This window comes from Leptidea sinapis, chromosome Z, assembly GCF_905404315.1.
Source record: "Leptidea sinapis chromosome Z, ilLepSina1.1, whole genome shotgun sequence".
Taxonomy (NCBI): domain Eukaryota; kingdom Metazoa; phylum Arthropoda; class Insecta; order Lepidoptera; family Pieridae; genus Leptidea; species Leptidea sinapis.
Window position 1 is genome coordinate 32,229,719 of NC_066312.1, and position 27,027 is coordinate 32,256,745.

General features: G+C 35.3%; 2 protein-coding genes across 7 annotated transcripts in view; both read left to right on the forward strand.

The window, feature by feature from the left end:
• LOC126978780 (uncharacterized) overlaps window positions 1–8,476 on the forward strand; it is a 45,492-nt gene extending 37,016 nt beyond the window's left edge. For 4 of the 6 annotated variants that reach the window (XM_050827841.1, XM_050827840.1, XM_050827839.1 and 1 more), the window contains exons 12-15: window positions 1,043–1,126; window positions 3,441–3,497; window positions 6,937–7,109; window positions 8,168–8,476. In XM_050827841.1, coding sequence (XP_050683798.1) covers window positions 1,043–1,126; window positions 3,441–3,497; window positions 6,937–7,109; window positions 8,168–8,225 — 372 coding nt within the window. In that variant the 3' untranslated portion in view covers window positions 8,226–8,476. Of the gene's footprint in view, window positions 1–1,042; window positions 1,139–3,440; window positions 3,498–6,936; window positions 7,110–8,167 lie in introns of all 6 variants that reach the window. The other 2 variants (XM_050827845.1, XM_050827844.1) reach the window with 2 other exon arrangements.
• A 1,216-nt stretch (window positions 8,477–9,692) lies between these two features.
• On the forward strand, window positions 9,693–26,581 carry LOC126978779 (sodium-independent sulfate anion transporter-like). The gene is made up of 10 exons (XM_050827838.1): window positions 9,693–10,011; window positions 13,191–13,361; window positions 14,402–14,622; window positions 15,416–15,569; window positions 17,212–17,376; window positions 20,849–21,010; window positions 21,898–21,998; window positions 23,608–23,793; window positions 25,046–25,228; window positions 26,310–26,581. The coding sequence occupies exons 1-10, from the start codon at window positions 9,780–9,782 to the stop codon at window positions 26,544–26,546; spliced, it is 1,812 nt and encodes a 603-aa protein (XP_050683795.1). The 5' UTR covers window positions 9,693–9,779; the 3' UTR covers window positions 26,547–26,581.
• Window positions 26,582–27,027: the final 446 nt, after the last annotated feature.

Below are 27,027 nucleotides of genomic sequence, written 5' to 3' on the forward strand. Positions count from 1 at the left end.
TCGCTAGAACGTGAAGCCCCCTCCCGTTTCCCTTTCACCCCCTCGCACTCGTTCGGTTGCGTCAGTACGGTTTGCAGTTTCATTACCGTTAATTTTGAAGTTTTTATTGAAACGTTTTGATTTTTGTTGTTAAAAGTTCTGTAGTTTCTGATGTTCTGTGTCGCTATAATAGTTGTGACTCTACTTTTAAATACTAAAATAATTGATTTGAACACAACACCGTAACATTATTATTATTATCTGTAATACTGACAAAAATATCCTGGTTTATTTATTAATAATAATATCCTAGTGATGCTTATTTTGCACACCGTAACAAAGGGAGGATGTGACGTCATCGACGTTAGGTCCAGAGATAATGTATCCGGGTAGTACACTCACACACGTACAGTAAGTAGTAATAGTGTGCTAACTTAAAGAATTGCTAATTCACACTCTGTCTTCTTCTATTGACCTAAGTCGGAATGAGAAAAAACACTCCGTAGCGGCTGTTTTAAGTTAGCGGACCATTATGAATAAGGGGGAAAGTCACTTCCTTTACATACGGGAAGGATCTTTCGCGTTCCAAGTCACAATTGGAGAGTTGAATTTGTTATGTCTTGTACAACATATCACAACAATACGTGAGCCAACTCAGTAGGAAGAGCACTCGCACGGAACGCGAGAGGTCGCGGGTTCGAGTTCATAAATTTTGTTTTCAAATTATATTGTGTAATTAATTCCAGAAATGAGGGTTATCACTTTAGAAAAATAACAGATTGCTTAGATTTGAAAGAGCGACATCTCAAGTCAATTTCCTAATATGCAAATACTGACGTTGAGCAGGTTATCATCTGTAAAGTGGATCCTGTAGATGAAGCCACAACCTGAGAGTTGAACAAGACATACGTGATTTATCAACGATACGTCACTCGAACGGTTGACTCAGATGGGAGAGCGCTCGCACGGAACACGAAAGGTCGCGGGTTCGAGTCCCGCATCGTTCATAAATTTGTGTTCAAATTTTTTTTGTGTAATTAAAAGTGGGCGTGTCTGTCCGTAGGTATGCGTCTCATGCACGCTGAGTCCTCAGACGGAGCTGCGGGAGTGCGGCACAGCGCTCATGTACAACATCGCCTGCAAGGAGGTAAAGACCGTGGTCTGTATACAATCTCATTCTTTATATTTTGCTTTCTTACTGCTACTTTATACAGGATTACCCGCTACCCGCGACTATTTCGGCATTTACATATATCCGGCTCGAAGGACCAATTTTATGTTTATTATTTACTAATCACTATTGTCACTGAGAGGGTTAACTATATATATTAATATTTTCGCAGTGTTTATTGATTAATATACTGCACAAATTAATAATTAAAGTGCATAACGTGACTGTAATAAAGATGGCCGAGGATGGAAGTCAAAGAGTATATAAATACTACTTAATACCGGAAGTAAGCAATTCAATATAGTATTAGAATATAATAATAAACACCAGTGTAACCATATTAGTGGGTGTACCAATGCTGCTACATACATATATACAAAACAATCATAATATATCTCTTATCGTTAAGGCAGCGTTCGTAAGAAACGTTTTTGTTCGACCGTCTTTTCTCCAACCTACTTTGCAAATCCGACTACTATGAAAAGTTTTCATTTTTCGGGTTAATATAAACAGATTTTCAGCGGTCCTTAGGTATTTCTTACATATCCTTATGTCTAGAAGTACATATACATCAAATAAGTTATAGTTAAAGAAAAAACTAATAAATAATCTTAATAAAGAAGAATATAATTTTACGCACCTATGTAGAGTTCGTTCTGTAGCAATATAGAGTCCACTGGTTTAATAACAGACATGCTTATAATTACGTATACACGAACAAAGCGTATAAGAGAGAGAATATCTCAAATATAGATACAGAAAGATAGAAAGCGAATCTATTGTTACTGTAACTGAATTTGATTTAATAGTCTTATAAAATCAGACACGCTTCTTGAAGTACCTAGATGTAAATTGAGTGCAAAGATTCCGTTACAATCGACCACCAGTGCTCTGTGAACGGCTCACGGGAAATCACTTGGCGTTGTGTAGAGACGTCACTTCATTGCGCGTCATCTTCTCTTCTTCTTCTTCTTTTGTGTGTCTAGAGTGAAAACTTTATCAGATCTAGGAAAATAATACGAAATATAACAATTTTTTGTTTGATATTCAAAAAATAATAACAGATATATATATAAGCCTGAAATTTATTAAATTTGCACATATTATACAGCGTGCAACTACAATGGCGACATATTATATAAACGCACTGGTGGAGCCACTTAACCGTAATCATATAAATAAATTAAAATATATATATATATACAGCGCGTAATAATCACAGTAAAACAACACGACGAATAAATTTACACCCTGAGGTTAATTTTGAAGGGAAAGGTTTGATAATGTATAGGACATATTCTGAACGAACATATATGTATAGAACACCCCTGGTGTTGCAAATCTCCATTGACGGTTGCCTCAACACTTCTTATCACGTGAGGCATTTGAACATTGCCCCCTCTTATATGAAAAAAAAATAAGCCACACTCCTTAGTGTGAAGTTTCTTTGAACGAAGTTTTGGCGACTATATTTTCGGCGGTGCAATAAGATGTAAAGCTTAATAAAATAATATCAAAGAATAATCGTAAAATGGAACAACTTTTCATTTCAAATGACTTCTTAATATGTTATTATGTAAGCAACTATATACACAATGTTAATTAATACGTACAGAGGAAGCTGTCACGCAATATAATTATAAAAAAAAAACAAATATTAGATAACGCAAAGTACACTCACTATCTAATTCTTTATTTAATCAATAAGTAGAGTAAATTTACTGGTGCTTATGTACACAAAATTCATCTTCTATCGCTTTTAAATTGTTTCGTAAATATATTTTGTGAAAGAGTACCAAACAAGCGCACAGGTCTCCTGATGTTAAGTAATCATCACCGCGCACATCCTCTTGCAACACCAAAGGAATCACAGGAGCGTTGCCGGCCTTTTAGAAAAGAATACGCGCTTTTGTTTGAAGATACCCATGTCGTATCGTCCCGGAAATGTCGCACAAGGAAGCTCATCCCACAGATTGGTTGTATGTAGAAGAAAGTTCCTTGAAAACCGCACTGTGGAGGAACGCCACGCATTCAGATGGTGGGAATGATATTGTAATTTGTAGAGTATCGTGCTGTGTTGGAATTCGGCGGCAGGAATCAAGTCAAACAACTCGTCGGAATACTCCCCTTGATAAATGCAATAGAAGATACATGCGAGCAAGAAGCGACGCCTCTACGCAACGCCAGATGATCGAGGCGTTAACAGAGCACTGGATCCCTGACAATTCGAGCGGTGTCTTATAGTAGAACGAGTAGAACAGACCACTGCAGAGTATTGTGTATGTTGCAGCGGCTCGCGTTTGGCGGGCACATTCGTGGTCAACTCCCCACCTCGGCTAAGTTCAAGGTCTTCCCCCTCCCAGACCCGCCAGAGTTTGGTGATGTTGTGTGTGTTGTGGTGCTTGCCTGTTATAACTACACTAACGTTACATAAAACATATAAATATATAATAATGCACAAGCCACAAGTTGTAACCCGGCAAACGTTGTTTTGCCAGGTTATTATATTTATATCTACGTAATTGTATTTCTACGTCAAAAAATATAGGTTCTGAATAAAAAATCACTAATAAACATACACTAAAACCTTCTCCGAGACACGCTGCATATTACGGTATAATTGGTATTCCGATCGGTTCGATTCAGTAGTTTTCACACTGAAGGAAAACGTAATCTCATAAAGGTGTAGACATATTACTGTGGTTTGTTTTCTTTTCAAAAGAAACTTAAATCTTTCTTCGTGTAAAAATAAAAGGAATTACAGGTGTAAAAATAATTCTTCTCAATAAATGTGTTCAATGTAGTCTGTAACTTTCGAGGTATTTAGCTTTACGAGCCTTGAAGATGCGGTGAAAGCGTACGAAAATGCCATAGAAGAGACCCTTAAGGAAGAATGGGCCCACTGCTTTTCTCAGTGGTTCCAACGAATGCGACGATGTGTAGAGAGGAACGGAGATTAGGATTATTGTAGGAGAACGGAAAAACAATGAAAGTATTGGCAACTTTCTACATTAAGCCGTTTTTCATTTTCTAAACTATTTTCAATGTTACCTAGGTATGAAACAATAATACCAAAACTATAAGTTTCGCAACTTATCTTCCAGGTAGTATCTGCATGTGCTATAACGAATCGCAAGCCACAACGAATAAAAATGTAGTAATTATTTTTTATGAGTACCGAGCGAGTTTACATTCGTCGACTCGAACAGACTTACCCCGAATAAGCATCACAGCTCAGTGTCTTAAAGAAGTTTACACTTCAATCGTATTATGAGCTAATGATATTTTCCTAGGTGAAACCTGTTTACAAGTCGATACTGGGGAAATTCTATTTCCGTACCAAATATTTGTACAGATTAAGCCATATTTGTTTTATAGATAGCAGAATAATTTCCTACTGAATGCATTGTTTTCACTTCAATTGACGTAGTCATTTCGTCGTGCACAAACTGGCTATCTGTAGGTATCGCGGTATTTTCCTATTCGTGTATTATACTATTCTTGTATTTGGCTATTCGTGTAGATGAATACGTGTATTTACTATTCATGTCTTTGACTATCCCAGTACTTCAATATAAACGTATATTTAACTACGTGTATTATACTATTCTTAGCTATAAAAGCTAACATGTATTGCATAAAGCGTTTAAATTAAGTAATAATTGGTGAATATACCGTTTTCAAAACGACACTGGATTATTTTGTTGGTAATTTCACTGACTGAGTTACATTGGTACTTGCCACTTCTTTAGGTACCTTCATTTACTTCTGTGTAAATATTTATTCGTCCTAACTAGGGACACATTTATTTATTTCAAAAATGTAAATGGATTTTATGGATGTAAAGAACTGTGGGTATTACCCGGTTAAATTGAAAATGCTCTGTTTACTCTCATATAATTTACAGTTAGGTACTACCTTAACATTGTAGGGGTATGGTTCGGCTTATGGCCCTAAGAACGACGTAATAAGGCTCACTTTAAGAGCAATTGTGTTGAAAAAATATATTATCACCTCATAGATACGTCACAGTAAGACCTATTTGTCAACAATACACGGCGCCATTCCATTGTCCCATGGCCGTGAATTTACAGAACTTATCAAACGCTATCTATGTTAGATACAACTCCGCCGTAAATTATATTTGTTTGACGAACATACGAGCATGACAGCTAGCTGTCATATTTATAGATCATTTACACAGAGCTTACAGTGTTTGGAAACTTAATTAGTTCGCGGAAGGCCAATGGACATTTTATTTTAATATTTAAAATCCTATTTTATTTTATTTATTGGAGTCTAATAAACAGTGATACATTAGAATTTATTAGCTAGCACAACATCAATAAGCGATACAAATAATTTATTCGTTTAATATCCTTTTGCATAAAAAGATATTGAAAAATAATGATACATATTTATGAATAAGTATCCGTTAAAAACACATCAGAACTCTATTAAGTATTAATTACACAGACAATCAGTTATCTCTGTCATAATACAAGTAATAGAACAGTAGCGTAACTCAGCGGTCTCCTTGTAATTTATACCTTCGTCTGGGCGGAGCGCTAAGGTTGGTATAACATTCGAAAAGATTGACGACGCGGACGACGCGGCGCAGATATTATAATTTAGACAGCGACCAGTCTCGGCGGCGTACGGCGTGGCACTCAATAGTTTTGTCTTCCCAAGATTGCTTAGCGGCCGTGTAATTTGCGTGTATGTGTGCGTGAGTCGATTCGGGCGCTCTAGTATAAAGTTTTTTTTTAACACAAAAGGGCTTAACGGTTTATAATTTGACTATAAAGCTCAATTTTAATATATATTTGTTTTTATTTTTACGCAAGAAAACCGCTCAAATAATAATATAAACATTACGTTTCGAAACGCAACGTATGTAGTTCGAGTAAGAGTCGACGACTGTACAGCGTCATCTCTTACTCACACCGCGGACCACAAACGACAGTTAGTTCTAGGCATTTCTTGGTACGAATGTTAGCGATTCAGTTTAGGTATCTACCCGTATGAAAGTAGAAACAAATTTAAATGTTAATACCTCAAACTCAGAATATTCTAGCGTACAGAGCACCTGACAGTCCGATAATGTGTGATCAATTTTGATTTGTCAATCACGAATTGACAAAATACCAATTTTGATTTGTCGTTGACAGTATCAAGACGTTAACTAGTTCATATTCAAAATACTAAGGAGTTAATGGCAAGCGTGGTTGACTATTTACGACTCGTCAATTAAAATTGGTTACAGTAACAATAGATTCGCTTACCTTTTCTCTCTTGTGATGTCTCCGTTGAGATAGACGGTCCTCTCTCTCGCACGCTTTTTTTATCTATAGAATGTAATCTGTATCTGCTTTGAATACAAAATTTTGTAATTTTGTACTAAGAAAAAAATATTATTACTACACTAAAAAAACTTGGAAACAAAATTTTATGAACGATGCGGTACTCAAACCCTCGACCCTCGCGTTCCGTGCGCGTGGATTCCCAACTGGGCTAACCGTTCGAGTGACGTATCGTCATAAAATCTCGTATGCTTTGTTGAACTGTCAGGTTGTGGATTCATCTACAGGATCTACTTTACAGTTGATAACCTGGGTGGGTTCGAGTCCCGCATCGTTTAATAAATTTTGTTTTCAAGTTTTATTTGCGTGTTAATCCAATAAGTGAGGGCTATCACTTTAAAAAAACATTACAAATTGTTTATATTAGTACTATCCCGCCACCTGCAAAGTAATCTTCCGCGAGCATGAAAATGCATTGTGCAGGTGTTTGATGAGGTTTGCGTCGAGCTAGCGATGGCGGCGCTACAGCTGACGCAGTGGGCACCTGCTGAGGAACACCTGTGGCGCACCCTCACGGCATTGGCCCGACTGGCGCAGCACTCCTCCGAGGTCCCGCAGCTCATAGCCATCGTGGGCCCAGACCCCGCAGCCTACAGGTAACGCGCTCCAACCCACACACACACATAAATTTCATAAATCATTAAGAGAAAAATTCAAAGAAATAAACATTTTAGCTAGCTTAATGCAATATATTTATAGGCACATCAGCGATTTTGCTAGACTGTCATAATCATAATGTTAACACCAGGAACAAACATAAACTTGTTGTGCCTACTACTCAGTTAAGTCGAGTTATCACAGAGTATATCACTTAGCATAAGGTCAACGTCTTGTTCTTCTTTTTACTTTTTCTCCAAAAAAATGCTTTCCACTCTATATCTGATTGAATGAACATTATTAATAACAATAACAAACCACACAATAATACAAGTAAAAAAGAGAAAAACAGTTACAGAGGTTAGAGAAAAATCATAAAACGATATAAAAAATAACACCAAAAATTACATTAGCAAAAAAAACATACTATAAATATATATGCATAATATATACTGATGTCTTCTTTAAAAGTGCCGTGAAGCAATCATTACTACCAAAAGGGACTGACTCAGCGTCATGCTGCTATGGTAAAATACCAACAAAACACTTATTTTCAGGGATATATATCGTATAGTTTATATTACCATGTTTGACAGATATATCCGGAACTGATACATACACACTCACACCTTGTTCCCGTCGGGGTAGGCAGAGACAATAGAATGCCATTTGCTTCTATCCTTACAAACCTCACGCGCTTCCTCTACATTCATTACTCTTTTCATACATGCTCGCCGGTTGCGGGTGCTTCGGACCTCTCCTTTTCTCAAAACGTCCCCAATTTGGTCGACGAATGTTCTACGAGGTCTCCCGCGACCGACTTGCCCACACACACTTGCCCTATATATTTGATGCGTCATTCTTTCTTGACTCATTCGCTCCACGTGTCCGAACCATTTCAGCATTCCTTTTTCAGTCCTTGTCACAACATCCTCTTTCAAACCACAGCGTATTATCGCATTCGGAATTCTATCAGTCAGTCTTACCCCACACATATTACGCCACTGTCCGTATTCGGAACTGATGCAGTGTTCTAATTAGTTTTATCTTATTTCAGGGGTACAAGTGCTCGCGTCGACGAACAAATTGATTTAATAATGAAAAAGTTGAAGTAACTGTCATGTAAGTGGTTTTGGTATGTTCATACATTTGTATCTATCAACTTTGGTATATTTTATCGCGGTGATAATCTCAAATGTAAACTAATTTATTGTAATATTGTGGTTTTGGTATTAATTTTCGTTTAAATGTATTTGTTAATTCGATTACTATAATGTAGTACCTGAATTATTATTGTTAATTGATAGCTGATGGTGCATTTACAAGTGATATATTAAATATTGGTTGTATAATAAATAGTGTATTGGCTGTTATGGTTTTATTTATTATGTTTTTTTATTTAATCTATTTAAGGGCGTACATTGAAAGTAGTTTAAAACGAAATTGACAATAAGGAACGAGACGAGCAGGATTACGACGACGTTTAGCTGATAGAAATTGATACGCACTACCTATTACAATGTCGTTGAGCGGCACTACAATTGCGCTCATCGCCTTGAGAGATAAGATGTTAAGTCTCATTTGCCGAGTAATTTCACTAGCTATGGCGCCCTTCAGACCGAAACACAGTAATGCTTGCTAATGAGAATTTTTTTCATGAATCCTGAGCGGCGCTACAAAATTAAGGGCAGGGCCTATCACGATCAGCTGAACATCCTGGTCGTCTCGTCCCTTATTGTCATAAAAAATAATTTGTTATTCTTGCCACCTCAACTCCCCCAGAAACCTTAGTAATCTTCTCTCCTTCCTAAAGACTTCCGGTAGTGTGTGTGGGGGCCATGATGTTGAGCCCTGCAAGTCGCTACACCTGGACAATGCAGAAGTACATGCGCGGTAGTTTCTTCTGCCACCATGCATGCCCTGCACAGGGGGCTGTCAGTTATGCCTAATTAAAAAAACATTTGTGTGTACCAGAGAAAACTTTTTTCAAAGTGTAGTCTGTCTTTATTTAATTTGGCTTAAAATCGTCAATATAAATCTTTCTAATTAGTTCTGAATCTACCGTACGTTCGGAAAAAGTAGAGCTCGTGAGAAGAACATACAAGAAACTCAACGGCTGTCAATTACTGTCATAACTAGTAATCGCATCCAACAAATACAAGGACTTATTCACTAATACAGGTCCACCTGGCGCCACAAGCAGGACCCGTTCACGAGTTGACGCATGAACCAGCCGTCGTTCTTTTTTGAAGAAGTTTTACTTCAATAGATGTTTATTATAAGGACCGTGACCAGTTAAGGCCGCCTTTATCTGACTCTGCTTTTCCTTGCTACGGATGTTCATGGGTGGTAGCCTCACCACTTCTCATCTCGTGAGACTCTTGCCCGTGTGCCCCCTCTAATATTAAAAAAAACCCTCGCGTAGTAAGAAGAACATAATATCACAATTTCTTATGTAATTATAATTAAGGATTAAGATCAAAGGTCGCCAAGACTTGCATCTATTTGGCGATGTTATCACTCACTGTTAGCCACTGTTTACTCGCCGTTGTCAGGCTTCTACTAAAGATAACGTGGAGGTATCTTAATGTCAGTATTCCAACTAATTACTTGATGCGCGTACGCATTTAATTGCGATTCAACTAACGACGGAATCTAAACAAGAATTAATGGAGGTCGAAGAAGGCATACCGCTGGAAAAGAAATCACCTGGAGGTTGGATTGTGCTGCTAAAGCAAAGGCTTCCGATTGTGGAATGGGCTCCGAAGTATAACCAAACTGCTGCAATAGCTGATTTAGTTGCAGGCATAACTCTAGGGCTAACTTTAGTTCCACAGAGCATAGCGTATGCTTCGCTGGCGAATCTTCCAGTTCAGTATGGATTGTACTCAGCATTTATGGGTAAGTACGGACTACGAACTAGTTCATGTATTTTTATTTTTATTATAATTCATTCTCAACAAAAAAATGCACATTATTATATAGCGTAAGTCGGGACTCACCAAGAAATACTTCTTCGGCGTAACAAAACAAAAATGCTTAGAAAAATATACCTCATGTTATTGTTTGTAGAAAAACAAAATTTTTATGAAGAAGGTAAGTATTAAATACAACCAATGAAAACATTCTTATACCGCATAATTTAGATAAATAACGTATAAATATTATTTTTATACAATTAGACAGAAATGAGCTACAAGAGGCTTGGTAGCTGAAGTATTTATACAAATGGTCTAGTTGACCAGCTAATGGCAGGGTGTCGTGTAAGCCCACATGGTAACAACTCACTCTAATAATTTTGCTCTAACGCGCCAAAAGAAGTAAAACTTCAAAAACAATGACGGCTCTCAATTATGTCCTGTCAAGTTGTAACAGGACAGATGACCGCATTGCTTTAAAGACATAACTTTTTTCTACTCGTATTTCGTAATTTACGCAATAGAAACTCTTCTTAAACCATAACACAAAAGTATTCGTTGCTACAAGTTATTTGGTAATGACAGAGAATGAGTTATTCTCTCTAACGAGGTAATAATTATCATTTGCAAACGAGTCAACTGTTTAATAATGAAATCTTTTTACATAGTTTCATGGTATTGGCTGCAAGTGTATTTTGAGCAAGATAAACGCCGATTTTTTTTTCAAACCATAAACCTTAATTAGATAATCTATACGTCTGGATTAATAGAGCCTCTTGCTGCTAGACAACCGATAAAAATAGGCCGGATTTAATACTTTAGTGTGCGTGACAAGCTACGTGCTACAATCTCGATTTCTACGCACTTTGTGTCAGTGTTGCATTGCTAAAAATTGCTGAAAATAGAGGTTAAATGTCAACATCAGTATGTTTCTTTCATAGCTATCACAGTCTTTGAAGACGTATAAATGATCTAAGCCGCAAACTTCATATTTAAAATAAACGCACTCACCTAAATATGGCCGCCATCGCGCATGCGCGATTGCCAGTGCCCCTCCCAATAAATACCTATTATAAATATATATTTAATAGCCCAGACTTGCTTTGTATTAATGCACCTCGATGTACATCTCGAAGCCAACGTCCGTTTTTGCACTAATGAAAGTAACCTGGTTAAAATTCTCCACTCGAGCGAATGTCAAAGGAATATATTATGAAATGAGTAAAATACCAGACTTAGAACTTTGTGCTGATGAGCACGAAACACTTACAAATAAATGTTGTAAAATTCATTAAACGCACCAAAATATTGTTAATTAATTTAAAATTTACAGTAATTTAACATTTGGTACATTTTAGTTTTACATACGTATCATGGATACCTAATCTGTGGTCGACACTTTGTGCATAAAACAACTTAGATTAGTTTAAGTTTTTCATTTAGTAGTTTATTCATTTCAGCCCGACTATTTGCCACATATTTCGAAACAGTTAATACTTAAGTAATAAAAAGTCATTGGAAAGGTCTTGATGAGAAAAGCTTAAAATCTTTGAGTTTCGGGGATCGAGGTTGAGTCGGGATCAAAAGCAAATCAGAGTCAAACATTTCCCATAGAGTTATGTTGATAATTAAATTTGTTCACTAGAACGTTCCACGTTTGTTTTTGAACTGATTTTTTCTAAGTTTTAACGGCTACCATTGATACGCGAGGTACGAGTGGGTCGTTGTATAAATATTGATTTAATATAGTATTAATATTTAAATTATTATTTTTCTGTCCACATAAATAATTTCTTTAATGTATGACTGACTCTTAATTACTTAAGTTTTTTGTGTTTTGTGTATTTATATTGTGTAATTACATTAAAACCCTCACATAAAAAAATACGATGAGGTTTTGATTATATACTTTGCTTGTATTTTTTTCAGTTGCATTCTTATATGAGAATTTTTAATGCTAGTATATTTTCGTATATTTTAAAGTAACATAACAATAATTAGCATCAACGTCAGTGGGCTGTCAATAAGACGCCGATCTATTGCATATCTTCTCTGATCACCTTCATAGCTACAAAAAAATACAGCACGCTGTTATGTCCTCACTCAAAACATAATATTATACACTTCTGGACACATCTATTGGCCCAACTTAGAGTTTAGGTTTCAGTTTTAAACCTGACACATTTTACCATCTTTTTCGATCGCATTGTTTTAAATTTGAATTCAGAATACCATACGACATTGAGCTACGCCTAACAAGTCAGGTATGCGTCTTGATGAAGGCAGTTGAATGATTTTTGACTAAGATACATGTTTTATCAAATAAAGGTTTAATTTAATAACGCGTGTTGCCTCCATGGGTATCTACGACAGCTCTCATTCGATTAGGCATAGAGTTTATCAACCGCTCTATGTGTCCGGCCTGGATAAGTGCCACAGCTTGTACGGTGACTTCAGGCGAAGTATCCATTGATAGAACCTCACCTTAATGTTAAGAATAAGTAATGTTAGTTGCAAAACCAAAGAGGAATTTCATACTTCCAAGAATTAAATCCAAATAAACCAATAAAATAAAGTTTTCTTAGTATTCGATTGTGCGATATCAAGGAAAGGGTCCAAATCTTTTGTTTCTTTAAATTCTGTGTTCGTAATTCAAAAATAGACTTTTGAATGAAATTATGAATCTGCCAGGTTCAAAACTGCATAAAAGCTTTTTGCTCGACCTAAATATAAATATAAATTTTTAGCTAGGACCGAATGAAACTGAAAATTGCAAGGTGGGCCAATACATGTGTCCAGAAGTGTATAATGTAAATATATTTTTTGTTGCCTTTTAGTTAATTTTAAGTATAGAATTTAGAAATGCGAATATTTTTTTTTACATTTATATTGTATACTGTAAAAGAATTTTTATTGTTGATGTTATATCCATAAATTTTTGTCTTGTCTATTTCAAAAATGTTTTTCTAATTGAATAATGTTTCAATATTATTTTTTATAACGTATGTAATTCTCTGTTTATGTCTGTTGTGTTACTTGATTTCGATTTGCATATATAATTGGGGTGTCACCTAAAAATATATCTGTGTTAGTTATTAGGAAATTGTATTGCTGCTCATTCTGTTAGAGCAATAAATAAATCATATTTGTTTACATCCGTAGGTACAATGCTGTACACATTCCTGGGGACCGTAAAGGAGGTGTCAATCGGTCCCACCAGCTTGATGGCCCTTATAACATTACAAACATGCCGAGGTCTGCCCATCGAGTTTGTGGTTCTCCTAGCTTTCTTGGCGGGGTGTGTAGTCTTCGTCATGGGTCTTCTGCGACTTGGTATGTTTTTGGGTTATATATTTAAATAGACAAGCATCTGTGTTTGGGATGCGAACGAGAAAAAGTGCGGACTATTATTAGAAAGAGTGCAGAAGTCCTTCCTAAGATACATGTACAAACGTTGCTATGTATATTATTATTTCATGTATCCAACCAAATTTCTCTTAGGTTGTTAAGATTTAATTTCTTTGGACGTCAGGGGGACTTGCAACCAGTTAAAATTTTTGTGTCGAATTTTACAAGGAGATATGCTGCAGATCTTAATTAGTAATTGTGTCATATACGTGTCCCTAAATGTTTACGCCCACGAAAAAATAAACTTTTCGTGGTCCCGCTTTATCGCACCGTTGTCCGAGCCATGGCACATATACCGCGTTCATTGGCATGTTTCAACTCGTTCTTGGACAAAAATACTCAATGGGATCCATTCAATGATGGGTAGACTTCCCTAGTTTCTGAACTTCTAAGGTGCGCGAAGAGCGTTAAAATTTTATAATTCATTCAATTATTCTTTAATATTCTTTTTGTTTTGTTATTATTTTTTCAATTTTTTTGTTTCTTCTAATTAGTGTAAGTGGCACTGCCGTGCTAATTGGACAATAAATAAAAATCAAAATAAAAGTATCAAAAGTCGACACTCCCTTCTGCTGGTGCTGGGGCTGCTGCTTCGATTGTCCAAGATAATAAACTCATCTCACTGAGTCATCTTTGTGCCATGTGGTGTCCAGACCCTTGGCCCGTAGGGCTAGAGGCGCGAAGAATGTACAATGCGCTACCAATCTACGGGCCTCAATAGGGCTATTGGAAAGCCAAGCGCTGACAGCTATTTCGGTCAACGGATCAGCCTAACTATCCAATGTGGAAATGATGCCAGTATTCCTGGTACATTACCCCCTAATGATAGTTTTAAAATAATGTAAATAATACGCATTGCTTTGTTTCAAAAAATTTTTATAGTATTATTATTGTCATAATTTCGTTATATGTACGTATATTTTGTAATTTTCTGGGGGTTTTTTACATATTTATTTTATTCACAGGGTTTCTGGTCGACTTGATATCACCGTCAGTAACAAGTGGGTTCACGTCGGCTACAGCCATCACTATAGTGGCTTCACAGTTAAAAGGCCTTCTGGGCATTAGCTTCGTCGCGGAGAGCATACCAGAGAACTTATACTTAATATTTTCCAAGTGGAGTGAAGTGAGACTGACCGACTGCGCGTTGGGCGCCGTTTGCTGCACTGTTCTCTTGTTATTGAGGGTAAACCTTCTAATGTTTTTCTTTAAATAATATTTTAAGACAACTATTTTATGGAAATTGAAGACAAATCTTATATTAACTTTAAATGAGCTATTCTTGTATCTCTTTAATCTGAATCTCGGAAATGGCTCCAACGCTTTTCATAAAATTTAGTGTACAGGGGATTTCGGGGACGATAAATCGATCTAGCTAGGTCTCAATTTAAAAAATGTAGTTTTATCCGTATTTTAAGATAAACTACAATTACATCAGGATACAAAGGTAAATTTCGCCACTATAAACAAGACTAATAGCACAGATGGGAGGGACATTGGGTGATCCGGAAAGCAGAAGACCCCGGCTCGAATCCAGATGTCCTAATAGTTTTTTTTTGTTCAAGTTTTGTACATTCTTAAAAATCATCATCGTAAGCATCGCTTGCGATATAAGAGGAATGAATGAAGCGTTGATGGTCTTTTTTATTTTAAATATATTGTACCGGTATAGGCCTGGCTTTACCATGTGTAATGTTTTTTTCCAGGTTAATATATTTATTTGTAATTTGTTTATTGAGCCTATGCCTTATAGCACTGGCACTGTTTTATGGTGGTTACTTATTTGTTTCAATATATAATGCTTAAATGAAACGCTAAAATAATACTTGTGTCTTTCGAACGTATTCTGTATTGAAGCTTATGAAACGATTAGTAGATCTTATACACACACGTATATTATTAAATTGTTATAAGAAACAAACAGTCAGTTAAACTTATCAATGAATTCAATATAAGAAATTGTATTTCGTACATTACAGAAACTGAAGGACCTCCCAGTGAGTCCAAAGAGATATCGATTGAAGAAAGTCCTGTGGTTACTTTCCATTGCGCGGAATGCTCTCATAGTTGGGATCTGCTCCACTATAGCATTCACGATGCACAGTGACCAAAATCCGCTGTTCAAACTATCGGGTAAGTCTTGCTATCTAATAAATTATTTAAAAATAATAATATTGACAGACACACTTTTACACAAATTATCATTCCCCAAACTAGGCATAGCCTGTACTATGGGTACAAGACAACGATGTATTTAATACAATATACTTACTTAAACATACATAGATATATATAAACATCCATGACTCGGAAACAAACATCCATATTCATCATATAAATGATTGCACCTACCGGGATTCGAACCCGGGACCTCTAGCTTAGTAGTCAGGTTAACTAGCTTTTCGGCTATATGGGTCGTCAAAAAAATATCTATATTAAAAAAAAACGATCAACTTTGAGACCTTATCGCAAATGAATTCGTCTGTACCTTCCTACGATGCATAACACCATGCTATATGTATCTATTATCGACAAAATTGACGTTTCGTGTGCTTGTCAGACGGCATGCTTAAAGCCAAATTTACATTGTACAATGTAATCAAATTCAAATATTTTTATTCAAAACAGGATTCAAATCAATTATTGAACTACCCATTCAAAAAAGACTGCCTCAGACCTGAGAATAACGAGCGCAAGAAAGAAAAGAGAACTTTTTTTAAATAAAAATATGGATAACAATGTAATATCGTACAATAAACATTTATAATTTAAGACCCTGAGGGAGTCCGCTTACTTCCCAGCCTGTGGTATCATTAAGTAAATGTTATAATAACATAAAAATGTTATAATAACCTTTCCCACACACACGTTTTCTAACAATTCCTTTAAATATCGTAACACATTTGACTTGTACATTTTCTGGGATAATATTGTAAAAGCATATACATCGCGCAATAAAAGACTTACAAACTGGACTTAACCGAGTAGTAGGCATAGCAAGTTTATGTTATGGTAATTATAAACGCTTGCGCTAATAGAACCTTTGTTTTTTACTCGTGGCAAAATTACCATAAGCGATACCATAATCGAAATAATTTATTCTTAATGAAGTTCATCTTCGAAAATGCTGTTAGCTCGTTACTTGGCCCGGCCGTTTTCGAGTTGACGTCAACAAAGATAATGCGGGAGAGATATTTTTATTAACTTACGTACCTACTTTGTGTTGCAAGTTGCTGTTTTCTCACAGTCCGCACAAAATGGTTTGGCTGGATGCGGACCGCGCCTGCGGTTCGCGTTTTGACAACCCCTGCAATATACACTTGATAACAGATTTACGTATCAAGATGCTGCCTTGAATACATATGTAACTGGTGTCGTAAGAGACAACTAAGTGCATTTACAAGTGGGAGGCTCCTTAGGACAGGATGCCAGCTAAATTATGGGTACGACAACGGCGCCTTTATCTACCGTGAAGCAGTAATGTGTAAGCATTATTGTGTTTCGGTCTGAAGTAGTGTCCGTAGTTAGTGAAAGCACTGGGAAACTGAGACTTTACATCTTATGTCTCGAGGTGACCAGCGCAATTGTAGTGCCGCTCATGATTTTAGGGTTTTTCAAGAATCCTCAGCGGCAATGCATTGTAATGGGTAGGACGTATAAATTACCATTATCTGAACGTCCTGTTCGTCTCGTCCCTTAATGTCATAAAAAAATACAGATCTGGAGTATATTAGATGTTTAAAATAATCAACAGTTACGATTTTTCACTTTACAGGTCGCGTAGAACCAGGAATACCTAGATTTAGTCTTCCACCATTTAGTGCAACGATAGGAAACGAGACGGTGGGGTTCTTTGAGATGGTTCACACTTTGGGATCCGCTGTGGTGATGACCCCTGTCGTCATGGTGCTCGCCAATATTGCGATCGCGAAAGCATTCTGTAAGTATCTACATTTTAAAAATTTAAATTAAAATATTTTTATTTAAAATAGGATATGATATCACTTATTGAAAGTCAAAAACTATCACCCATTCGAAACAGTATGCTTTAGACTTGAGAAGAACGCGCGTAAACTCAGCGGGCTTCTTTTTTTTCATAAAAATATGGTTACAATGTAGTATCGTACAATAAAACTTACTATTTAATAGCCTGAAGGCGGTTGCTCCATTCCCAATCTGTGGGATCGTTAAGAAAGTCATTTGTGTTGTAGTAACCTTACCACACAATTGTTTCTTAACAATTCTTCAGAATTTTGTAACATATTCGTTTTGAGCATTTTCTGGAATCTTGTTGCATACACATCGTCCCACAAAATAGTAGGCATTAAGTTTATGTTTGTTCCTGGTGTTATTATTACATTTAGGTTATGACAGTTTACAGCTAATTCACGTATGTGCCAATGTACATACATAACATTATCAAAAATATATTGAGAAGCAATAGTTAAATGTTTATTTTTTAAAATTTTGATATCAATGATTCTTTAGGACCTGGGTTATAAATAGCGCGAATAGATCCTTTCTGCAGCACAAATATTGTATTAATATTGGCAGCGTTGCCCCATAGCAATATACCACAGGACATAATACTATGGAAATAAGTATACTAGTCGCGCCATATCTATGTCACTTAATTGTCTAATCTTTTAACCGCGTATGCTGCAGAACTAAGTCTGTTCGCCAATCCTTCAATATGGGGCCCCATTGTAATTTGGAATCCAGATTAATGCCAAGAAATACAGCAGATTCCACTGGTATTATCACCTCTCCGTTTAACAAAACTCTAAATTTTGAAAAATGAAATATCTATATTTTTGAAATTTGGTACGGTAAATTTTATATATGTATTTCGTTTTCTTGTTATTTAATTTTAGGTTATTAGGGCTAAACCAGTACACGATATCAGATAGAATACTGTTTACTTTGTCATAATCTATAGTATGATATGAAAATACGAACCTTACAACATATACATTGGGTATATTCTGTTACTGTTCATCGCTAAATAACTTTAAAAAATATAAGATGACTAAATAATGGTAGAGTTACCAGCTATAGGTGACCACTCGTACATACCTACTTTTAATCAAGGTAATTAACCAAATTATTTTAAAGTAGCAATTAAAAGATTTGTTTTACAGTTGGTAACAGTTTGCATTTGCAAGCCAAATAAAGCTTATTTTTAATAGCATTCATATATCTCTTGAGTTGATTTTAAGATTTCGTAAAATATAAATATTTATGTAACAATTTTAACCGTATTTTAAGATAACAGTTCAAATTGAACATGTTTATTAAAAAATAAATATTACTATTTATTTAGGACACACAAACGTTTCATTGAACCATAATTGTTTTGTAAACAGGAAATGACACAATCTTATTGTATCAAGTCTTACAGATTATCTCAGTTTTTACAGAGACTCATCAACGAATGAAAATATTGATTATTAATTTCTAAAATATGATCTATTGTGGTAACTAGGTTAACTGCTAAGAATGATAAACTTCATGAATGTTACTATATCGTGACGTATTTCAGATGCTTGAGCAGTTGATCTTCTCAAAGAGGTCGCATTAAAGGACAACGACCGCGTAAATTATTACTTAATAACTTACATACGTAAAATATTATAGAATTTAACCCCAGGATCGAGAGTTATACATTTAGTCTGCACAATTCCTCAGGGATATAATGTGAGACAACAGTCAACTTATTTAAGATCTCTTATTAATTATCTAGGATCTGAGTTATAAATAGTGTTGTGAATAGCCCTCTCCTGCTTATCGATTAAGTTATTCATCATAATGTTAAGGCTACATAACAGTTGCTCTCGGGTTAGCAAAACTCTATTAGGATATTCCATTCCCACCTGAACTTCCATTCATTCTTCTTGCTTTAATTACTTTCCTTACACCTTTCGCATTTATTTTGCTTCTCTGAAGTCGTCCCTTCTCACTACATCATCCATTTAACCGTAAGATGTGCGTATTAATCGACATTCACAGTAGTTCTATAAAGTATCTTTCATCCACCCATTTATATCATAAAACTATTATACTCTTTTCAATAGTATCAAATCTTCTTTATTATTAACATTTACGTTTTTTCTTCATCGAAATATTATGATAGATTGCTAAAATTGGCAATAGCTATAGGGTCACTGACGTCATAATATTTCCTAACGAATCCATCTACTAGACTTTCTGTAGAGACATGTCCTAATCACCTCATCAATAAATGTTAATTCGTGTCATTTGTTACTTTTCATCCTCACTTTACTTTTCATCATCATGTATTTTTTCTCACTTAGATTTCTTGGTCACTTTGATACATTTGCATTATGTTCTTATCTTTATTTAGTATTTTTATTTGTCTTAAGATGTCACTTATCTTTGTTCCAGTTACGTTTCGTTCTATCTGATGAACCAACTTTATCCCTGTCAAAACAAATTTCTTTACAATATATAACAACTTGCCGTTGATTATTTGTATAGCCTCTTTGTTACTATATTTGTCTAAGTCTTTATTTTTATTGTCTATAAGCTTGTCTTTGACTGTAATTTTCTTATAAACAATTTATTCACGATACTCCCAGAAAAATAGCTTCCAGGACTTTTGTCATGTATGACAAAAAACATCAAAAAACTTTGAATGTGTTTACTACACTGAACTACTGGTGGTAAGCTCCGCGTGATACTAGTCAGGTACACCATTACTAGCTTTAGGAGAAAAGGTATCAAATATGGGATGTTACTTCTACATTATAAGAGTACAATACAATATTTTTTCATCGTAAACTTGCAACCCCGCACTTGTGCAACTCAAAAATGCATGCTGGTTTGCCTGTAATTGGATTTACACCATAATTTATACTTATTTTGTTATTTTTATAAGCTAGTAATAGTGTATGATCTGTTGGTGAACCTAAATAAATAAATAAATAAATAACCAAAAGGCCTAAATGATGATGATGAAGATATTGAATTATATTGACATGAATTTTAAAAGAAATTTAAAATACGTAGGTTATGATAAATACTTTAATTCATAAGTATTTTAAGGTACTTATCTATTTTGTTAACATCAGACAAGATAGAGGCAGGAGTAATATGAAATAGAAGCGCAAACGAAAGACAGGAATGGAAGGTAATGGAAGTTGATCAATTTGGAATATAGTAGATTCAGTAATTCAAATTACTTAAATATTTCGCGACGATTCAAAAGAACTTAGTTTAAGCCTAATTGAATAAGGTTTTTTTGACTTTGGAATGGTTGGAGGAGCTATTTGCCGACTGGCAAATAGACATAAAATAAAAGAAAAAATATTAAGTTACCGAATAAAAAGCTATTCCTATTATTATCCGTTTGAATATACATTATTTGACTTTGATATCATTTACGCTTTCAGCTCCCGGTGGTCGCGTGGATGCAACACAAGAGATGATGACCCTGGGTTTGTGTAATGTGGCCGGCTCGTTCGTCCATGCGATGCCCACGTGTGGAGCCTTCACCAGGTCTGCCGTATCCCACTCATCGGGCATCAGGACTCCAGCGGCTGGCATGTACTCTGGTAAATAAAATTTACAATATCTTTTGTAACACATGCCAAGACTGATTTTCAAAAAACTTTCAAGCAATTTTTGATAGTATTTGTAAAATTTTGTAATAACTTAATACGTAGGTAAGTATTCAGACTGTGGTTATAAATATTCAGTATTTGGAATTTGGCGGCATGAAATAATAATAATTATTATTTGTGTAAAAATGTATCAATATTAAGATTATTAAATAATAAGATACATAATAGCTTTAAGATTTAAAATTTAAATGTTATAAAAAATGGCTCTGTCGTAAATCCTATTACTTCACAGCTGAATATCTAAGTGATGGGACAGCCTGGGACAAGATTATAAGATTATTTTATAGCAATAGATAGATGTACAATATTATATATTTTAATTGAAAAGAGCGCAATAGAATAATGGTGGGAGAGTTTCTCGCGCCGCTTCTTCCCTCTCAGAGCGCCATTTGTTTTCTAAGCGGTAGTAGTATCTAGTATATTAGAAATGATATCAAGAAGAATTGTAAAGGAATCAATTTGCAGAAAATACATGCCTTTTATGCCTTTTAAATACAAGTAGATTAATTTGTTTGGATAGGAAAAGCCAACGGACATTTTCTACAGTTTTACTATTTAATAACGCAATATTTAATGTTAAAATTTAATTTGGTTCATTGTATTTTAATAAAAAATTACTAGAATATGTCACATATAAATTAATATTGCATGCGGGAGAAAAGGGAAGCCATACAGACTGGCGTCACGTTACGAATGTTGATAAAGGTTTATTACATAAATATAATATTTATTTTATATTTTTTATATTATATATTATATTATATATGTATATGTATAGATACATATTAATTATACCAATTTAATTGATTTTATTTCAGGTGTTATAACACTACTGGCTTTGAATTTCTTGACGCAGTATTTCTTCTTCATACCAAGAGCTTGTCTTTCCTCTGTGCTTATCTGTGCTGTTATTTTCATGGTAAGTTCATTTATAATATAGGTCGCTCATTTATATTATTGTGGGAGGCTTTTATCCACAGGATGTCCTCTAGTCGGTACCATGCGTAGCCGTGGCGAAATTACTGTACTCAGATACCAGCTCAGAAAATTTGGGTTTATTCAAGAATCTTGAGCGGCACTACATTGTAATGGGCAGGGCGTATCACTTACCTTCAGATGAACATCTTACTCGTCTCGTCCCCTTTTCTCATAAATATAAAGAAAACGTGTGCGTCTGAGAAGTGTCGAATTCACAACTTTAACTAATCCAATTTAAATAACAATTTCAATATTAAATAGTTCAACTATTTAATATTGAGAAAAGCTTATTAATTTATTATTAATAGGCTATTACTTAAATTTTATGTGAGGAATGATTATTTGTTAATAAAATATTTTATTGATAATAAAATATATTTTATTCTTAGTTACAATTCTTGAATATATACTAAATTAGAATTTTATGTATTACATTACATTATTATTATCATCTATATATATATAAAAATGAATTGCTGTTCGTTAGTCTCGCCAAAACTCGAGAACGACTGGACCGTTTTGGCTAATTTTGGTCTTAAATCAATTGTGGAAGTCCAGAGAAGGTTTAAAAGATGAATAAATATGAAAATGCTCGGAATTAAATAAAAACAACGATTTTGATTTTACTTTGATGTGCCCCCGTCGTTCAGAAATCAAATTGAAAGAATAGTTAAAAATGAATAACTAATTAGAACGAACGAAATTTACTACAGCTGTTAACTATGGCAATACAACGTTTGCTGGGTCAGCTAGTTATTTAATAATTTAATCTTCAAATCCTTTATAACTGGTTAGAGTGAGAGAGGAGGAGCCTGCCTAGCGCTGCGGTTTGCGTGAGAGAAAGGGAAGCCAGACAGATCGGCGTCACGTTACGAAGCGGCTTACCCTCCCATAAGAAGTTATCACTTCAAAAATACATTTCCACTTCCATTTTTACCATTCTTTGCCGTTACCATGATCCTCGCAAGAAAATCGAAATATTGCTAGTATAAAAAAATATGAAAGATACACGTTGATAAAGGTTTCTTAAAATAATAAAATAACATATGTTGTATTAATGTACCTATGTCAATTGATTTGTCTTGAATTATGAATATAGAGAATGTAAGAGCTTCAGTTTTTTTGGATGTCTTTTTTATGGAAAAGAAAGACTTGATGTTAAGTGATCACCATCGCCCACATTCTCTTGCAACACCAGATGAATCACAGGAGGGTTGCCAGCCTTTAAAAAGCACGTACTCCTTGTTCGCGCTTTTTTTAAAGATACCCATGTACTCCAGGTACCTTCCTGCAAGTTTCTTGAAAACTGCACTGTGGAGGACCGCTACACATCCAGATGGTGGGGATGATATCCTAATTTGTGGAGTGTCGTGCAAAGGTGAAAAACAGCTGAATCAGCTCTTCGGAACACTCCCGGTGATAAATACGATAGAAGACACCCAATGAAGCGACGTCTCTACGCAACGTCAAGTGATCCAGCCGTTCACAGAGCACTGAGTCCCCGATAACTCGATAAGTCGATTAAATATGGATTGTTGATGTAATTTTAGGTTGACTTTCGCATCGTGGTAACCCTGTGGAGGAAGAGTAAGCGAGAGCTGGTGCTGCTCTTATTAACATTCGCTATCGGCGTGTGGAAGAGCCTGGAGTTGTCGGTGATATTCGGCGTTGGGACCGGGCTGGTGTTACTGATACGTGACGTTATGAGGTCGCCAATACTGATGACACAGCACAAGGTATCACTTCGGTCCTCAACCTTTACCTTTACCTACAAAAGTGATGTCTATGTTCTATTTTGCGTTAGGTCCGAATTAAACCCAGATCTTCTTATTAAAATCTTTTATGCTCTTAAAATCCAAAAGGTTTGTATGATGATACCAACATTTTGTACCCTGTACACATGATCAAATTCATAGTTTACGATTATATAAAGGACATACAGACATACATTCATTATATATATAAGCAGAAGATTAATATTAGCAGTTAAAATTATAAATTCCCTAGTTATTTAATCGAAGTATTTACCAAGCATTTATTCCTCGCTACCTTTACATTTCTGTCACTTGACAGGAAGTTCACTTATGCCTTTACGGTAGAACCAAAGAATATATAATAATACAAATAATAATTGTTATCCATATTTTTGCTGCTACAAAATAACAGGTATGAATTCTCTATGAAATGCTTTTTTATGGGCTTAAATTTTCCGAACATTTACCACTGTAATCTATATTTTTTTACACTACCAGAAAGTAGAGAATTTGACGAACAGAAAGCACACCAGTTTTTTTAAAATAGCTGATATTTTGACGGGTGAATTTTCGATTGAAAATAAGGTTCTTTTTCTATATTTGAGTCAAAATAAGGTGGAAAAATAAATATTTCATTAAAATAAATTATAGTGTATTTGGGACATGAAAAGGTAAACATTTCACTAAATTTTGTGAATTTTTTTTATGTAAAAAATAAAAATAAATATCCACCTCGCCCCACAAACGAGTCAGTAACTTTACATAGCCTCCTGACAGCACTTGATATCCTTAATTTAATAGTACTGAATATAATGCCACGGACGAGTAAAAAAAAGGACTCTGTGTCAGCTTACATAACAGTGAAGCACCAAAACTAGCCGGTTAACGGTTAACGTTTACACGTTACATAGCCCCACGTACACACAAAGCTGACCGGCCGCCATTATGAGAAATGCCATCGTCTGTGGCGGATCAGTTTGCGTCGCAAATCGCAATAAAATATATTGTAATGTAAAATGCCGTCGTGCGTTGTGAAAAAGTGTAAAACACTCTATCAGAATTTAAAAAATATGAGTTAAAAGTAATTGTGGCCATATATGACTAATTAAGGGAGAAAATATGTGTAACTGGTATCCCCCGTAACCGCACACACACTAGCATAAAAGTGCTTCATTTGCTCGTATCCTAATAAGTCCTTGTTAGACTCGTCCATGGGTATTGCTGGGTATTTCAGTGTCGCAGCGGCGATGTCATCCGGATATCAGTACGCCGCGCACTCGTGTACGCAAACTGCGAGAAGTTTGCGGCACTTGTGCTCTCTGTACCCTGCCCCGCAGCCCCCGCACCCCGCGGCCTTGCGTTCCCCGTCGTTGTTGACTGCTCTGTGATCACTCTCATGGACTACACTGCTACAGAGGTATGTATTGTGATCTATACTAATATTATATTTGCTATATTATACAAGTTTGCTTGTATGTTTGTATTGAATAGGCTCCAAAACTACTGAACTGATATAAATAATTCTTTCGCAGTTGGAAAGCTACACTATCCCCGGCTAACATAGGATATAATAACATTTTCAAAAAAATTAGGGATCCGTACTAAAACCCCAATAATGTAACCCAAGGTGTAAACAAATTACCTAAAATAATATTGAGAAAATTATTGATGGAATGGAATAAAATAATGTATTACGAGTTCGCAGAACACAATATGATATTAGGTTATAAGTGTTCATTTATTTTACAAATTTAATTTAATTATTGCTACTACGTGCTCAGTACTATGTGTATGCAGACAAAGTCGCGAGGTGTCAGCTAGTTATTTATAAAAAAAACGGAAAACGTCCCAAAATCGGTTCTAAAGCCGGTACTATAGCGGCACATGGCCACGTGGTGCGGCTGAAATAGTTTTCTGTTGTGAAATTCGTCCGCAAAATGCTGAAACACGCTGTATTTTATAAATATGTGTAATTTTTTAAATTTATTTATAGGCTCAGAATACAGAACAAACCTACGTAATGTTGAATCACGTTTCTACTCGTCGCATTGTGTCATAATAGCCTGCCTTCCCGCGCCTCACCACTCCCACTCAGTACTACCAGCGCTTAATACATTACCTCTTTCAGGGCTTATTTTATAAAATGAATCAAAAATATGCTGCTAACATTTTTGCAAGTAAGACACTACACAACGGCGTAATTTTTTAAAAACTGACAACTGCAACTAGTTGTAATTTTTGTAAACAGTACTCGGACAAAGAATATGTAATAGTACAACGAAGGCTAACTTAAAAAATCAATTATAGAAATTTAAAATTGAAAACTCTTGCGTCGATTCAATAAGTTGCAATTCAAATCGCACAGCGTACATTCACCTAGACGTCTTTGCTAATTGAGAATTTAAGGAACTACGCCGTTCTGGCAAAGTTTTTTCGGTTCCTGGTTCATTCTGTATTCTGTAAATAAATTGTTGTTACTTCTGTTTACTTGTTTTCAGGTGATATCCCGACTAATCAACAAATTCAAAGAAAGGGATCAGAAGCTTGTCTTCTACAATGCGTCTTCTGAAGCTATTGGTTGGCTAGAGGGCATAGATAATCTAGACAAAAGGGCTCTGAAATGTAGATGCGTGCAAGAGGCGTTGGATGCTGCCGTGGCAACAGATAATGAAGCACACGATGAAACTAGTCTTCTTTTGCAGAAAGTTCCGGCTACAGTCGATGAAAATGTATAAATAGTATTCTTATAATAAAATGACTAAAAAGAGAATGTGTTTTAAATAATTTCCTAACAAGAATTTTTTCTACGTTTATAAAATGATAGTGGCAGGCACTGTACTTTTTTGTTCTTCTCGTGTCTTGTTTGTTATCGTTCTAGCCTCGAAATAAACATACCTAATATTGTGATACTTTATAAAATAGAAAATCGAATTTTGTTTAAAACGTACTAATTATTATTATTATTTTATTTTTATGATGAGATGTATTTAAGGGCATGCTTTCAAGCGATCTTTCTCAGACATCCCAAAAAGAAACCGGATACAATAGTTACGACCGTATAGTATAGTAACGACCTGGTTTAAATGAAGGATACAAAGGATGAATGATTTGAGTATTCTGGCGAAGTTTTTCATCACGAAGATAATAAGTACGGCGAGACAGTACTTCACTAAAAGCCACCGCCAGGCAAATTCGGCCTCACATGGAGTGCTGTTC

Excerpts from the sequence above, each read along its gene's own strand:
- LOC126978779 (XM_050827838.1), top strand. The coding sequence starts at position 9,780 with ATGGAGGTCGAAGAAGGCATACCGCTGGAAAAGAAATCACCTGGAGGT. Across the intron at positions 15,570-17,211 it reads TCCGCTGTTCAAACTATCGG|GTCGCGTAGAACCAGGAATA; the intron begins GTAAGTCTTGCT and ends TTCACTTTACAG. Across the intron at positions 21,011-21,897 it reads AGCGGCTGGCATGTACTCTG|GTGTTATAACACTACTGGCT; the intron begins GTAAATAAAATT and ends ATTTTATTTCAG.